The sequence below is a fragment of the Nerophis lumbriciformis genome, linkage group LG35 (assembly GCF_033978685.3).
Source record: "Nerophis lumbriciformis linkage group LG35, RoL_Nlum_v2.1, whole genome shotgun sequence".
Classification (NCBI taxonomy): Eukaryota; Metazoa; Chordata; class Actinopteri; order Syngnathiformes; family Syngnathidae; genus Nerophis; species Nerophis lumbriciformis.
This window is the reverse complement of record NC_084582.2, coordinates 4,728,878-4,746,928: the sequence shown is the minus strand read 5'-3', so window position 1 is coordinate 4,746,928 and position 18,051 is coordinate 4,728,878. Positions and strand designations below refer to the sequence as shown.

Genomic DNA, 18,051 nt, shown 5'->3' with positions numbered 1-18,051 from the left:
ACTGTCTTGTGACTTGTTGGGGGGCACGCGGGTTTAATTCCTGAATGTTGGTTGTTGAATTGTTGAAAAAAAAAAGACCTTTGTATGCTAAATGATGTGTGGATTAGCCTATTGCTAGCGGCAGTTGTTGCGGGGTTTCCTGGTCTCGTAAGTTTGCACACGGGTCAGGGGCTCCGCTGTGTGTCTGTGTGGACATCTTGTGTGCCGCTGTAGCATTGATATGAGTGTGTATTATTTCCTTCTTAATTCTTTAGTGGAGAGAGATCCCTTTTGCTGTGGACTGTGTGTGACGCCCCGTTGTTTTTGTTCCTATTCAAAAAAGGTATGTCTGTTATGAGTTTTTTTGGCATAGTTTATTGTATAAAAAATATAAAAAGAGTTGATGTGGGTGGGAAAGATGAGGTGTATTGCTGCACATATTAAGGATCATGTTTTCTTAATATACAGGTAAAAGCCAGTAAATTAGAATATTTTGAAAAACTTGATTTATTTCAGTAATTGCATTCAAAAGGTGTAACTTGTACATTATATTTATTCATTGCACACAGACTGATGCATTCAAATGTTTATTTCATTTAATTTTGATGATTTGAAGTGGCAACAAATGAAAATCCAAAATTCCGTGTGTCACAAAATTAGAATATTACTCCAGAGTCTGGAGGAAGACAGGAGAGGCACAGGATCCACGTTGCCTGAAGTCTAGTGTAAAGTTTCCACCATCAGTGATGGTTTGGGGTGCCATGTCATCTGCTGGTGTCGGTCCACTCTGTTTCCTGAGATCCAGGGTCAACGCAGCCGTCTACCAGCAAGTTTTAGAGCACTTCATGCTTCCTGCTGCTGACCTGCTCTATGGAGATGGAGATTTCAAGTTCCAACAGGACTTGGCGCCTGCACACAGCGCAAAATCTACCCGTGCCTGGTTTACAGACCATGGTATTTCTGTTCTAAATTGGCCCGCCAACTCCCCTGACCTTAGCCCCATAGAAAATCTGTGGGGTATTGTGAAAAGGAAGATGCAGAATGCCAGACCCAAAAACGCAGAAGAGTTAAAGGCCACTATCAGAGCAACCTGGGCTCTCATAACACCTGAGCAGTGCCAGAAACTCATCGACTCCATGCCACGCCGCATTAACGCAGTAATTGAGGCAAAAGGAGCTCCAACCAAGTATTGAGTATTGTACATGCTCATATTTTTCATTTTCATACTTTTCAGTTGGCCAACATTTCTAAAAATCCCTTTTTTGTATTAGCCTTAAGTAATATTCAAATTTTGTGACACACGGAATTTTGGATTTTCATTTGTTGCCACTTCAAATCATCAAAATTAAATGAAATAAACATTTGAATGCATCAGTCTGTGTGCAAACAATAAATATAATGTACAAGTTACACCTTTTGAATGCAATTACTGAAATAAATCAAGTTTTTCAAAATATTCTAATTTACTGGCTTTTACCTGTATATTGTTATTTGCTGAAGTATATATTTTATATACTGTGTTTTATTTAATTAATTTATTTGAGACTATTTTATGCTTTATTTACCTTTTCATTATTATTATTTTTATTACTATTTTATTTATTATTATTATTATTATTTCCACATTAAGCATACATAATTGAATTCAGTGAGCACTGTACGCTCGGAGCTGTGGAGAGAGATCCCTTTTGCTGTGGACTGTGTGTGACGCCCCGTTGTTTTTGTTTCTATTCAAAAAAGGTGAATAAATCCTCCATGATTCAACTCCTGTGTGCGCGCGCCTCACTACAAGATACACAACGCAGAACAGTGACTGTTACATATATATTGACGCTTACATAGGTCTGGTGATAATGTTCCCCTTTAATTCCACGACTGTATACGTCGGTATCGGTTGATATCGGTATCGTTAAATAAAGAGTTGGACATTATCGGAATATCGGGAAAAAGCCATTATCGGACATCCCTAATTTAAATTGTTGGCAGCCCTAGTTATATATAAGAGAAACAAAGTCATAATTGTATAAGAAAGTTGTTTACACAATCACATTCAACTATTTGACTATGTTAATTATCTGTGTACTTGACAAGCGCCTCAACTGTCTATTATCATTGTAAAAATGCAACTTTATTCTATCAGAATTCACCTAAAGATTGCACTATTTGCAATATTTGGGGGCCCTAATACTCCTTTGTCATATGTACTTGGTATTGTGAATGAACACTGTACAATAAATGTCATTTTTGTTCTCATGCAATGTCAACTGCTGTTGTGGTGTTTCATTGGAGGCAATTTCAATGAAATCGACCACAGTGTTTTCAACTGTGCTTGTTTTGAATTTGCCCTGTACTTCTCTATGTCTCTGCCTGCTTCGTCAAACAGGGGCCCATGCAAAAAAACAGAGCGAGGATTTATCGGATAACGACGGTGATGAAGACGAAGGTATTTCCACGGTGAACGGCAATGAATGCATGGTTCCTATAGAACTTGATTTAGTTTGTATTTCATTCATCATCCTGTCCTCCCCATGAACCATTGCCACATATCCACACACGTTTATTTTGTTTTGATGGTAAGAGTGTTGGATGAATGTGAAGTAGGGCTTTTGCGCCACAGTCATATGTGATCTGGCGGCAAAACCTGATAAAGAAACATATCTTGTGACATTGTGTTATTACAAGGGCACAGGTGGCGGCAAGAGACACCCCTCCGGAAGTGTGGCCAGTCGCCGCACTTGTGGCGAAAATGGCTGAGAGGAAGCGATGCGGCGGTGTCATATCCGACTATTCAGTCGGTCTTCTAGCAGATTTAGATGAGGAGAGGCAGTTCCCGTGGACCGCTGGAGAGGATTAGAGGAGAGAGGTGTAGAAAATGGAATGTTGCTGCTCAGCAATCTCATTGTTCACTTTCCATATTTATCTTGGGATATTCCGGGCTCAGGCAAGGATCTCTTGGTGAGATTAGAATGAGAGATGATTCTCGTGCTGCAACAAAAATGGCTTAAGTCGCTGAATCTTAAGCAAACCCTTGATACTGTTCCGCCTCTGCCTTCATTCGCCACTCCGGGGCAGGTGATGCGAGCATGATGTTGAGTACCGAGATAAAACACGGTCAAGGATTGGATGTTTGTATGTTCTCGCATTTGGTAAAGAAGAGGCTACTGGGAGCCGCGTAGTTTGGGATTTGACATCTCCTTGCTGCAGTGACTAAGAAAAAAAAAATATTAAATTGTTATATGTGATTATACTATAAAGTTATTTTCCATTTAACTTCACCCGTTTTAGATTATTTTTTATTTAAAATCGCTGAATTTTCACATTTGCCATTCAAATACTGAGAAAAGACGGTGCGGTGAACAGCAGCCAGTTGAGGCACGTCACTCAGTGCCTCACCATGGATTGCGGACTCGGCTAACTGCTGGCCTGCTGTGCAGTGAGACCGTATTGCTATATGAACTATATTATACATTTCCATAGTTTAGTTAGCTGAGGTATATTAATGTACAGTGTATTTTGTCAACAACTGTATGTGTGTAACGTATTTCTTGTGCTGAGCGATCATAAAACGGCTGCAAAAGACACACTGGCTGAGGCTCGCAGTAATCCCGCCTCCTGCACCCCCGCCGTAGAATGCACGGCAACCCCTGACGGGAGTGTTATATCAACTAAAGCCCACACTTAAACTTTCCACGTGCAAGATTGAATCTATTTAAAAAAGTTATTTCATAAGAAGCCAAAAAGTGCAAAAACAATAATGTTCGTGTTGGAGGAGTTGTGAATGACTGCAGGGCCACAACATTAGGTACACCTGCAGTCTGCAGATGTACCTAATTCACAACTCCTCCAACACGCTGATGAGAGTGACGCTGGGAAATCCAAAACAGAACAGTCGACATATTGGATAACGACAGAGCGAAAAGTTAGAGAACTTGTACTGAAACAACGCAGCAATGTCAGTAGACGATCGATGTAGCAAAACAGTTGCAATAGCAAAATCAATGTCAGCACACGACTCCTCGCTGCGTGCCGCCCTTGTTTGAATCAAACAGTCGCTTTGGCGCTACGTCACATCTATGAAATCCCGCACGGCGATCCTGATTGGTTCCTTATTTTTTTGCTATCTTGAAGGAGTTTGCAATGCCCTCGAGCCCAGATCCTTTTGTGGAGCTCAGCGAACTACAAGGGTCTGGCGAGAGTCAGGTAACCCAATTCCAACCCTTGATGCTTAGTTAATGGGTCCCATTTTTATAGTCTTTGGTATGACTCGGCCGGAGTTTGAACTCACGACCTACCGATCTCAGGGCGGACACTCTAACCCAGTGGAGGTACCGAACCCCACATATGCGCATTCACCGAACCCTTCTTTAGTGAACAATAAAATGTTTTTTTTTTTCAAATTCAAGACAAAGTTATATGTTTTTTTTACTGGTGCACAAAATGAACTGTGCATGAACATCACCTTGTTCAAAGAACAAAACCAACACAGTGTATGAACTCACAACAAATTACACACCTGCAAATCAGTTTGACTTCTGCTGTTGCTGTATCCATAATTTGCGGATAGGGAGAAGTTTTTATGTACACGATGAGTCGGGTGTGGCTTGACCTCCGCGGCGGAGGCTCCACCGAACCCCTCAGGCCGACTCACCGAACCCCTAGGGTTCGATCGAACCCAGGTTAAAGGGGAACATTATCACCAGACCTATGTAAGCATCAATATATACCTTGATGTTGCAGAAAAAAGACCATATATTTTTTTAACCGATTTCCGAACTCTAAATGGGTGAATTTTGGCGAATTAAACGCCTTTCTAATATTGGCGTCACATCGGGAAGCAATCCGCCATTTTCTCAAACACCGAGTCAAATCAGCTCTGTTATTTTCCGTTTTTTCGACTGTTTTCCGTACCTTGGAGACATCATGCCTCGTCGGTGTGTTGTCGGAGGGTGTAACAACACGAACAGGGACGGATTCAAGTTGCACCAGTGGCCCAAAGATGCGAAAGTGGCAAGAAATTGGACGTTTGTTCCGCACACTTTACCGACGAAAGCTATGCTACGACAGAGATGGCAAGAATGTGTGGATATCCTGCGACACTCAAAGCAGATGCATTTCCAACGATAAAGTCAAAGAAATCTGCCGCCAGACCCCCATTGAATCTGCCGGAGTGTGTGAGCAATTCAGGGACAAAGGGCCTCGGTAGCACGGCAAGCAATGGCGGCAGTTTGTTCCCGCAGACGAGCGAGCTATCGACCCTAGCTTCCCTGGCCTGCTGACATCAACTCCAAAACTGGACAGATCAGCTTTCAGGAAAAGAGCGCGGATGAGGGTATGTCTACAGAATATAATAATTGATGAAAATTGGGCTGTCTGCACTCTCAAAGTGCATGTTGTTGCCAAATGTATTTCATATGCTGTAAACTTAGTTCATAGTTGTTAGTTTCCTTTAATGCCAACCAATCACATACCAATCGTTGGTTAGAAGGTGATCGCCGCATTCGTCCTCGCTTTCTCCCGTGTCGTGTCGTTTTCGTCGGTTTCGCTTGCATACGGTTCAAACCGATATGGCTCAATAGCTTCAGTTTCTTCTTCAATTTCGTTTTTGCTACCTGCCTCCACACTACAACCATCCGTTTCAATACATTCGTAATCTGTTGAATCGCTTAAGCCGCTGAAATCCGAGTCTGAATCCGAGCTAATGTCGCTATACTTTGCTGTTCTATCTATGGCGTCACATTAGTGCCAAAAATCCGAGCGCATAAAAACTGTTATCGCGCACTGATTCTCCACTTCGTGCGCGCGCGCAACACCCTTTTGCGCGCGCGTGGTGCCTTTTTGTGCGCGCGCGGTGCCTTTCTGTGTGAGCGCGGTGCCTTTTTGCGCGCGCGCGGTGCCTTTCTGTGCGGGCGCGGTGCCTTTTTGCGCGCGCGCGGTGCCTTTCTGCGCGCGCGCAACGCCTTTCTGCGCGCTCTCTGTGTACTCCTGGCATCTCTCCTCGCGCTGTCATGTTTCTTTTTGGCACTTTGGGGGCGGGTATGCTTAGACGGCCCCTCCTTTCTGATTGGTTGTGAGCATTTTTCATATGACCAATCATTCTGCAGTGTAGCAACATTGTAGCCATCTTACCTCGGACATCTAGCCTCAATCATTACATTGATGTCAATGGTACTAATTAAATTACCATAACTTGCTCGATTTTCGACCAATTTACAAACGATTTGCCTTGTTACAAATCGTATTACATGTAGATATGACATAGGATGCTGTACCTGTTGAAATGACCTCTTTCGCTTTAAAAAAAAAAAAAAGACTTAATTGTGCAACATAGTTGTGTAGGGTCAGTGTTAGTCAGTTCTCTGATTATTTTAAACTGTTTCAGAATACATTATTAAAAGCTATTTTTAACATTTTAAAAACAAAATTCAAAGATTATTTCATTAATTGTATGGCTGAAACTAAATAAATTCCATAAATTAGAAAACAAATGTTCAAGAAGAAGTGAAAATATAAAATAATGTTATGGTTGGATGTTATTGCTGGTGGACCAGTTCTGGCTGAAAGATGTGATTATGGTGTTTGTTGTCTTATTATTTATTTGGGTCACATTTTGTATTACCCTGTATTGTGTTCATGTGGTATGAAATAACCTTCATCAGCGCGCAACATTTTTTTATCCACTTCTCCCTCCGTAAATCTTGATACATTTTGACGATGACCCGCCCTGCTATACTTCTGATTGGCTCTGAGCATTTGTCAGCATTTTTCACCTGACCAATCAGAAAGAAGGGGCCGTCTAAGCATACCCGCCCCCAAAGTGCCAAAAAGAAACATGAGAGCGTGAGGAGAGATGCCAGGAGTACACAGAGAGCGCGCAGAAAGGCGTCGCGCGCGCGCAAAAAGGCACCACGCGCGCGCAAAAGGGTGTCGCACGTGCGCACAAAGTGGAGAATCAGCGCACGATAACAGTTTTTATGCGCTCTGATTTTTGGCACTAATGTGACGCCATATCTATCCGCCATGTTTGTTTGAGTTGGCATCACTATGTGACGTCACAGGAAAATGGACGGGTGTATATAACGATGGTTAAAATCAGGCACTTTGTAGCTTTTTTTTAGGGATATTGCGTGATGGGTAAAATTTTGAAAAAAACGTCGAAAAATAAAATAAGCCACTGGGAACAGATTTTTAATGGTTTTAACCCTTCTGAAATTGTGATAATGTTCCCCTTTAAGAACCACTGCTCTAACCAGAAGGCCACTGATCAGGCTGTTAACCCTCTTCTGTTTCTAAAAATATGCTCAAACTTGATCACAGAATAGGAATAGTTGCCATAGCATCGCTCCAACACACTCGGTTCCTCATTCAGACCCAGGGCATGGCCCTGGCAACTGAGCCCAAGTTCCCTTCAGTCTGCAGCTTTGTGTCCCTTCAAGACAGGCCACATGCGTCTGTGCATGTAGCCTCGAGTTCCGTAGAAAATGCTGACGAGTACCGAGCCGTTTGTCTGGCACGTCTTAGCGCGCGTACACACTGGCTCGGTCTCTAAGCTGTTGTGCAAGACTAGCCTGACTGAAAATGTGACAAGTCTATTCTTTACAGAGCACAACTAATGCTATTTACGGAACATCACCGTAGAAAGCACAAAAGCATCCCGGAGGAATGTCTGCCGCAGCGCTGTAACTAATGCCTGTGTTGGCTATCAATCCCTAAACATGATCCGGGAGATTCTCATTGTTCTGGTAAATATGTCCTTTTGAAGTGTCAGTCTGAGACAGGAAGACAGAGGGAAGAAGTGTTCAGGGACTCCCGTCTTTCTGTGTTATTCTTCCCCAAAGTGTTGCCTCTTGAAAAAAAAAGGGTACCGCACACTCCAGGGTAGATAAGAACACGATGAAAACTCCCAAATACTCACACTTCGCCTGGTGTTTTCCTCCAGCATGTATTTATGCGGCAATACCCTGATCGTGAATGCGCTGCGTACGTCGCTGATGAAAACCAAATGTTTGCTTTAATGTTAAAGGGCAAGTGGAATGAGGAGATACAACTCCCACTTGCCCACCCTTTGGTGATTCACCTCTCATCCACATTCTTATTCATTGTGCAGAGTCGCTGTCTTGTCGAGCTGCTCAGCACCTCCATCGCTCAGCCTGTGCATTACTATGCTGCTTCAGTTGGCCGTCTGTCTACGTGGGTCTAATTCTCTCCCTCCCACTACCTTTTGAGCTGTCCTCCCCCCGCGTTACAGCGCCCCAGACGCATAATTCTGATACAGTGTCTTTCCATAGAAGGAATAAAGAGATATCTCCAAATCCTTACATTCATTCACGGTAGAGATGCGCGGATAGGCAATTATTTCAGCCGCAACCGCATCAGAAAGTCGTCAACCATCCGCAATCCACCCGATCTAACATTTGATCAGAACCGCATCCGCCCGCACCCGCCCGTTGTTATATATCTAATATAGACGATGCAAGGCATTAGTGAGGTTATAAAGCTTTTGCCTGTTAAAGAAAGGAGACTGATCCAATGCAGCACAGACATTCGCGTGCCACGCTGTCACGACCCAGACGCACACCAGTGCGCAATCATATGGGAGCCGCGCTGAGCGCACCTCCAAGCGCGTCTCTCTGCCGGCGACGGCCGGGTATATGGGCCCGACGCTCCAGCGCCATCCATTTTCAGGGCTAGTTGATTCGGCAGGTGGGTTGTTACACACTCCTTAGCGGGTTCCAACTTCCATGGCCACCGTCCTAGCTGCTGTCTATATCAACCAGGGTGAGCCCCACCCCTTTCGTGAGCGCACTGCGCGCGGAGTGACCCCTGTTACGCGCCCCCGGCAACAGGGGGTGGCGGGCAGGTAAGCTGCTTACCTGCTGCGCGTGACGCCGGCCGCGGCGAAGGCGGACGAGGCGGGGTGTCGGTGCGGTGGGCGCGGTGGTGACCCTGGACGTGCGTCGGGCCCTTCTCGCGATCGCCTCAGCTACGGCTCCCGGTGGGGCCCTCTCGGGGGAAGGGGCCTCGGTCCCGGACCCCGGCGAGGCGTCCCTTCTCCGCTCCGTAAAAGTGTCCATCTCTTTTTCTTTTTTTTCTTCTGTTGTGGCATATGCTGCAGGTGCCTGCTCGTTTTTCGTATGTGGGTAACAACATTTAACTATGTATATATATTTCTGAATTGGTTTAACTGCCACCCGCCTGAATCTATTTAAAATCAAATTTTTTTTAATTTCAACCGCCCGACCCGACCCGACCCGCGGATAAAATCTAATTTTTTTTTATTTCATCCGCCCGATCCGCGGATAATCCGCAGACTCCGCGGTTGTGCCCGCAAACCGCGCATCTCTAATTCACGGATATCACTCAGCAGAGACGAGGCAAAACAACCATTGCCAAGTTCACTTTCTTCTGAATAATAGTATACTACCGTATTTTCCGGACTATAAGACGCACTTAAAATATTTTTTTCCCCTCAAAACTCGACAGTGCGCCTTATAACTAATGTACGGAATAATTCTGGTTTTGCTTACTGACCTCAAATTATTTTTATTTGGTACATGGTGTAATGATTAGTGTGATCAGTAGATGGCAGTCAAACATAAGAGATACGTGTAAACTGCAATATGATGGCATTATGTCTCAAGCAAACAACACCGACATGTTATATGTTTAATTGAAAATACCGTATTTTTCGGACTATAAGTTGCTCTGGAGTATAAGTCGCACCGGCCGAAAATGCATAATAAAGAAGGAAAAAACATATAAGTTGCACTGGAGTATAAGTCGCATTTTTTGGGGGAAATTTATTTGATAAAACCCAACACCAAGAATAGACATTTGAAAGGCAATTTAAAATAAATAAAGAATAGTGAACAACAGGCTGAATAAGTGTACGTTATTTGAGGCATAAATAACCAACTGAGAACGTGCCTCAGCCTGACCTAAGCCTTGATAATAATGTTTGTGATTGTCACATTATTTCATAACATTTGATAAGATGTACTCTTTTAAACTGTAAGTAGGTTAGATGTAATTATTGAATACAATTAAGATCAAGAGTAAGATTACTACCGTATTTTTCGGAGTATAAGTCGCACTGGAGTATAAGTCGCACCTGCCTAAAAAGGCATAATAAAGAAGGAAAAAAACATATATAAGTCGCATTTTTGGGGGAAATGTATTTGATAAAAGCCAACACCAAGAATAGACATTTGAAAGGCAATTTAAAATAAATAAAGAATAGTGAACAACAGGCTGAATAAGTGTACGTTATATGAGGCATAAATAACCAACTGGTATGTTAACGTAACATATTATGGTAAGAGTCATTCAAATAACTATAACATATAGAACATGCTATACTTTTACCAAACAATCTGTCACTCCTAATCGCTAAATCCCATGAAATCTTATACGTCTAGTCTCTTACGTGAATGAGCTAAATAATATTATTTGATATTTTACGGTAATGTGTTAATAATTTCACACATAAGTCGCTCCTGAGTATAAGTCGCACCCCCGGCCAAACTATGAAAAAAACTGCGAGTTATAGTCCGAAAAATACGGTACTCCATGTAATCGCAAATTATGTTAATTTAAATATTGTATAATTATGGAAACATTTATTATCAAACATTCAGATCTTCTCAGTTTCTAGCCGATACTACATAAAAAATAACGCAAAATAACGCAGTAACGCATCATGTAGTAACGGTAACTGAGTTACTGAATATAAAAAATAACGCGTTAGATTACTATTTACCGCCGATAGTAACGGCGTTACAGTAACGCGTTACAAAGTAAATAACCAACTGAGAACGTGCCTGGTATGTTAACGTAGCATATTATGGTAAGAGTCATTCAAATAACTATAACATATAGAACATGCTATACGTTTACCAAACAATCTGTCACTCCTAATCGCTAAATCCCATGAAATCTTATACGTCTAGTCTCTTACGTGAATGAGATAAATAATATTATTTGATATTTTACGCTAATGTGTTATTAATTTCACACATAAGTCGCTCCTGAGTATAAGTCGCACCCCCGGCCAAACTATGAAAAAAACTGCGAGTTATAGTCCGAAAAATACGGTACTCCATGTAATCGCAAATTATGTTAATTTAAACATTGTATAATTATGGAAAAATGTATTATCAAACATTCTGATCTTCTCAGTTTCTAGCCGATACTACATAAAAAATAACGCAGTAACGCATCATGTAGTAACGGTAACTGAGTTACTGAATATAAAAAATAACGCGTTAGATTACTATTTACCGCCGATAGTAACGGCGTTACAGTAACGCGTTACAAAGTAAATAACCAACTGAGAACGTGCCTGGTATGTTAACGTAACATATTATGGTAAGAGTCGTTCAAATATCTATAACATATAGAACATGCTATACGTTTACCAAACAATCTGTCACTCCTAATCGCTAAATCCCATGAAATCTTATACGTATATTCTCTCACGTGAATGAGCTAAACAATATTATTTTATATTTTACGGTAATGTGTTACTAATTTCACACATAAGTCGCTCCTGAGTATAAGTCGCACCCCCGGCCAAACTATGAAAAAAATGTCCGTCCGAAAAATACGGTATAGAACATTACACACGGCACTCAAAAATCTAACAAAATGTTTTAGTACGACTTTGGTAAGCTATGTAGCCACACCGCTTGATGGATTGTCGGCGCATTAAACACAATTGCATAACATTGTACTTAGAGCACACATTGGTACTTGAATGTTACACAAGTATTTTGCTTGGACTAAAATACAATAAAATATCAATCAAAATCGTCCAGTTATGAATTGCACTAATAAATGAAACTGTATTAATGGATTGTGTATTACATTGTGTTTTTTATACAAAAAGTACACACTAAATGGTGGTAAAATAAGTGTAAAAGGTAAAACATAAATAAATACAACGGAATTTGGAAAACAATACACCTGATTTCAAAAGCCCTAAAGTACCGAGCCGTCAGTACAAACCAAGCAACTTGTACCAGTAAGGAATGCTGTGACTGTTTGGTGAGCACCTTTGACTTCAATAAGAACAATGTCGACCAAAAAAGTAGTTCCGTGCAAAGGCTGCAGAAAAATAATAGTAGTAATAATACCGTATTTTTCGGACAATAAGGTGCACTTAAAAGCCAATCATTTTCTCAAAAATCGACAGTGCGCCTTATAACCCATTGCGCCTAATGTACATAAAAATTCTGGTTGTGTGTACCGACCTCGAAGCTATTTTATTTGGTACATGGTGTAATGATAAGTGTGACCAGTAGAAGGTAGTCACCCATAAGAGATACGTGTAGACTGCAGGATGAGGCTTATAAACAACATCACAACTTTAAATGTTCCTTTGAGAATATAGAACATTACTCACGGCGCTCAGAAATATGTAAAAAGGCTTTAGTACGACTCTGGCAAGCTATGAAGCCGCACCATTTGATGAAATGTCAACATACGAGTATTATTATGGTGTGTGTATAAGGTAAGACATATTATCTGGCGTTTTGTTTCGCAACCTGTCTTACCTACTGGTACCTGCTGATCTGTATTTGGAATCTGCATAAACCTTAAAAGAATGTGCGCGTCTGCCTTTGATGTCCGTGCCGACACCATAGTCGATAAGCTTTTTCTTTTTCTCTATCTTCTTGTTATGGGACATTCATCCTCTGCTGTTGCCATTTCTAATATAAAGTAGTGTAAAGTTCTTACTTATATCTGTCAGTAAACTCGCCATGAAAGCGCTAAAACATACCGGTGTAGTGAGTTTACATTATTCACCCAAGGAACTTTAGTTTTTAGAGAGTTCCGGTCGGACGGTTTTCCCCGAGACACATTTCCGGCGTTATTGCACTAGTGAGCCACGGATGAGGAGATGCTGCTCCGTTATTGATTGAAGTAAAGTCTGAATGTCATTAAAACAGTTAGCTCCATCTTTTGAAACTTCTTCCACCCCCGTCCTTGCACGCTACACCGCTACAACAAAGATGACGGGGAGAAGACTCTGTCGAAGGTGAGCCACGTAAATAAGACCGCCCACAAAACGGCGCATCCTGAAGTGACTGTCAGAAAGCGGCTTGAAGATGATCTGTAAAACATAATCTATGCAACATTTTGACCAAAGAACCATTACATGTTATGTAGACCACAAGGAAGTGTTTTCCATTTAGAAAACAAATAATACAAATATGACCCCTTTAATGCGCCCTATAATCAGATGCGCCTTATATCAATCAATCAATCAATCAATCAATCAATCATTTCCTTTATTGTCATTGTCATAATAACACTTAAAGGGGAACATTATCACAATTTCAGAATTGTTAAAACCATTAAAAATCAGTTCCCAGTGGCTTATTATATTTTTCGAAGTTTTTTTTCCAAATTTTACCCATCACGCAATATCCCTAAAAAAGCTTCAAAGTGCCTGACTTTAACCATCGTTATAAACACCCGTCCATTTTCCTGTGACGTCACATAGTGATGCCAACACAAACAAACATGGCGGAAAGAACAGCAAGCTATAGCGACATTAGCTCGGATTCAGACTCGGATTTCAGCGGCTTAAGCGATTCAACAGATTACGCATGTATTGAAACGGATGGTTGTAGTGTGGAGGCAGGTAGCGAAAACGAAATTGAAGAAGAAACTGAAGCTATTGAGCCATATCGGTTTGAACCGTATGCAAGCGAAACCGACGAAAACGACACGACAGCCAGCGACACGGGAGAAAGCGAGGACGAATTCGGCGATCGCCTTCTAACCAACGATTGGTATGTGTATGTTTAGCATTAAAGGAAACTAACAACTATGAACTAGGTTTACAGCATATGAAATACATTTGGCAACAACATGCACTTTGAGAGTGCAGACAGCCCAATGTTCATCAATTAATATATTCTGTAGACATACCCTCATGTCAGCAGGCCAGGGAAGCTAGGGTCGATATTCTTCTCTTGATCATCTTCGGGACGGTGTGAGCCAAGACATCCAGGGGGTTTAACTCGCTCGTCTGCGGGAACAAACTGCCGCCATTGCTTGCCGTGCTAGCGAGGTCCTTTGTCCCTGAATTGCTCACACACTCCGGAAGATTCAATGGGGGTCTGGCGGCAGATTTCTTTGACTTTATCGTTGGAAATGCATCTGCTTTGAGTGTCGCAGGATATCCACACATTCTTGCCATCTCTGTCGTAGCATAGCTTTCGTCGGTAAAGTGTGCGGAACAAACGTCCAATTTCTTGCCACTTTCGCATCTTTGGGCCACTGGTGCAACTTGAATCCGTCCCCGTTCGTGTTGTTACACCCTCCGACAACACACCGACGAGGCATGATGTCTCCAAGGTACGGAAAACAGTCGAAAAAACGGAAAAAAACAGCGCTGATTTGACTCGGTGTTTGAGAAAATGGCGGATTGCTTCCCGATGCGACGTCACATTGTGACGTCATCGCTCCGAGAGCGAATATTAGAAAGGCGTTTAATTCGCCAAAATTCACCCATTTAGAGTTCGGAAATCGGTTAAAAAAATATATGGTCTTTTTTCTGCAACATCAAGGTATATATTGACGCTTACATAGGTCTGGTGATAATGTTCCCCTTTAAGTCATACATGTCAACGAGATTTTGTTTGAGCTTTGTCCAGCGGCATAGAAACTGCATTGAAGTGCAGGTTGACCATAGTCTACAGTTTAGCATTGTTAGGAAGATGGCGAATAGAGGGGTGTGGGGGTGGGAACAGTCGGATGTCTGATGGGTGTTACGTTGATGTTGCAGCAATGCAATGTCCAGAGCACAATTATTGAGGTGGTGAAGAGTGAGGTAATAAGATGGTCCGGGGCAGCAAAGGGGCAGGCTGTTCATTTAGCAGTCTCACAGCCTGGGGATACAGACTGTGAGACATTCTGGTGGTCCTGGCGCGAATCGATCTATACCTCCTTCCAGAGGGTTAGGGTTGAAGAGGCCATGTGCTGGGTGGTATATGTCCTTCAGGATGTTGTGTACTCGCTTTAGGCAGCGAGTTGTGTACATGGCACTCATCTCTGGGAGCATCGTCCTTGTAATTTTCTCCGCAGCTTTAACCACTCGCTGGAGGGCCTTATATATGAAAAAACAATCAGAAATAGACCAGTCATCGGCAGTGCGCCTTATAATCCGGTGCACCATATGGTCCAGAAAATACGGTACATATAATGAAGATGATTCACCTAATCTCTTGATCTGCATCTAATTACTAGAAAAAAATCAGGTACTTTAAGGTCCTGGAAACTTTATTTCCTCAATAGGTTCCAGTTCAAGGTAGTATATACAAATCAGGTGAAATAGTATTGTATATTTCCACATTGATGCCATGTAAATAAACAGATTAAATAAAGTAAATATGGCAATTAAAACACCAAATAAATACGATTCACAACAATATTATTTAAAACAAAGTGTACCAAATTCCATCCATCCATCCATCCATTTTCTACCGCTTATTCCCTTTGGGGTCGCGGGGGGCGCTGGAGCCTATCTCAGCTACAATCGGGCGGAAGGCGGGGTACACCCTGGACAAGTCGCCACCTCATCGCAGGGCCAACACAGATAGACAGACAACATTCACACTCACATCCACACACTAGGGCCAATTTAGTGTTGCCAATCAACTTATCCCCAGGTGCATGTCTTTGGAAGTGGGAGGAAGCCGGAGTACCCGGAGGGAACCCACGCAGTCACGGGGAGAACATGCAAACTCCACACAGAAAGATCCCGAGCCCGGGATTGAACCCAAGACTACTCAGGACCTTCGTATTGTGAGGCAGATGCACTAACCCCTCTGCCACCGTGAAGTGTACCAAATTTTACATCAAAAAGTCAGGCTTTTGTCCACAGTTTCCAACAGTCAATAAGTCGTCCCCTCAGTAAATTATGAATTCATGAGATTCAGATTGTGGCAGTCCGCTCCCTGTATGATCAGTGCCAGAGCTTGGTCCGCATTGCCGGTAGTAAGTCGGACACGTTTCCAGTGAGGGTTGGACTCCGCCAAGGCTGCCCTTTGTCACCGATTCTGTTCTTAACTTTTATGGAGAGAATTTCTAGGCGCAGTCAAGGCGTTGAGGGGATCTGGTTTGGTGGCTGCAGGATTAGGTCTCTGCTTTTTGCAGATGATGTGGTCCTGATGGCTTCATCTGGCCAGGATCTTCAGCTCTCACTGGATCAGTTCGCAGCCGAGTGTGAAGCGACTGGGATGAGAATCAACACCTCCAAGTCCGAGTCCATGGTTCTCGCCCGGAAAAGGGTGGAGTGCCATCTCCGGGTTGGGGAGGAGATCTTGCCCCGAGTGGAGGAGTTCAAGTACCTCGGAGTCTTGTTCACGAGTGAGGGAAGAGTGGATCGTGAGATCGACAGGCGGATCGGTGCGGCGTCTTCAGTAATGCGGACGCTGTATCGATCCGTTGTGGTGAAGAAGGAGCTGAGCCGGAAAGCAAGCAAAGCTCTCAATTTACCGGTCGATCTATGTTCCCATCCTCACCTATGGTCATGAGCTTTGGGTTATGACCGAAAGGACAAGATCACGGGTACAAGCGGCCGAAATGAGTTTCCTCCACCGGGTGGCGGGGCTCTCCCTTAGAGATAGGGTGAGAAGCTCTGCCATCCGGGAGGAGCTCAAAAGTAAAGCCGCTGCTCCTCCACATCGAGAGGAGCCAGATGAGGTGGTTCGGGCATCTGGTCAGGATGCCACCCGAACGCCTCCCTAGGGAGGTGTTTAGGGCACGTCCGACCGGTAGGAGGCCACGGGGAAGACCCAGGACATGTTGGGAAGACTATGTCTCCCGGCTGGCCTGGGAACGCCTCGAGGTCCCACAGGAAGAGCTGGACGAAGTGGCTGGGGAGAGGGAAGTCTGGGCTTCCCTGCTTAGGCTGCTGCCCCCGCGACCCGACCTCGGATAAGCGGAAGAAGATGGATGGATGGATTGATATTCAGGCCTTTCCTTATGGCCCATTTCAGCTATAAATAATAATACACAAATAATACAGGTCAGTGTTTATCTGACGGTGACAACACGATCTCATCAGATTTAGCATTCGCTTGTTAGCGTTTCGATTCACTCAGTTTGAGGCTAATAACTACAGAAATGGTGCGTCATTGACCGCTGCTTCAGCATGTACAGTTACAAAGAAAATAGTGAATATTTGATGCCGTTTAGTTCAGTTGAGTTCATTTATTTATTGTATTTTTTATAAAAAATCAAACACAGAAATACAATTAAAATCAATCAATCAACATAACATTGAAGTACAATATGAATGAAAAGGAGAATACCTTCGTTTTACTCATTTACTGCCTTCTCGATTTCATATTTATCCTCAGTAAACGAGGTCACCGAGTCCCAGTGAGCAGATGAAGTCGTCACTTCAAAGTCCAACTTTATTTTCCTCTGTACATACGTTTAAAATAGTTTGTCCACTTCTCATAGCTTCATGTCTAGATATGACATGTGTCAAAAAAAAAAAAAAAGATATACTTTGCATTAAACTGCAAACTAGTTTAAAAGTAATAACACTCACAATGGTTCCACTCATCAGTGTTCTTCAGCACACAGATGTCAAAAGTTCATGGAACATACACATTCATTTTTTTTTTCTTTCTCTCAGTTGTCAAGGATCTTGTAATATACATACAACAGAAATAAACAATTGTTTCATACTCAAGGCCCAGGGGCCAGCTCTGCCCTGCCACATCTTGAATTAATGTATCTTTTTTTTATTAAATGGATTCAACTTTCTATTTTGACAGATAAAAACACATACAATACAAGCAATTTCATACTGTATCTTTTACATTTTATCTTGTATTACATTCCAAACATTGTTGTCGATAACATCAAATTAAGTACCTGAATATCGTCTTGACTCATGATTTTTAAGTTATCTGTTACATTGTGTACTGTAAAAATGTATTTTTTTTCTGCTAAAACAAAACTGTGGTATCCTTTTTCCATTTACAGTAATACACAGTAAAAACAACAACTGTAGATTTGGGCCCCCGGGGCCTCATGTACAAATAATTT

The 18,051-nt window shown here is 42.5% G+C and overlaps 1 protein-coding gene across 3 annotated transcripts in view; it reads left to right on the top strand.

Annotated features, from left to right (window-relative positions):
• nlgn3a (neuroligin 3a) overlaps positions 1 to 18,051 on the top strand; it is a 775,439-nt gene that overhangs the window by 179,961 nt on the left and 577,427 nt on the right. For 2 of the 3 annotated variants that reach the window (XM_061927653.2, XM_061927652.2), the window contains one exon: positions 2,363 to 2,422. The exons of the other annotated variant lie outside the window; for it this stretch is intronic. In XM_061927653.2, the coding sequence (XP_061783637.1) occupies positions 2,363 to 2,422 (60 nt within the window). The remainder of the gene's footprint in view (positions 1 to 2,362; positions 2,423 to 18,051) is intronic. 3 annotated transcript variants of the gene reach the window in all.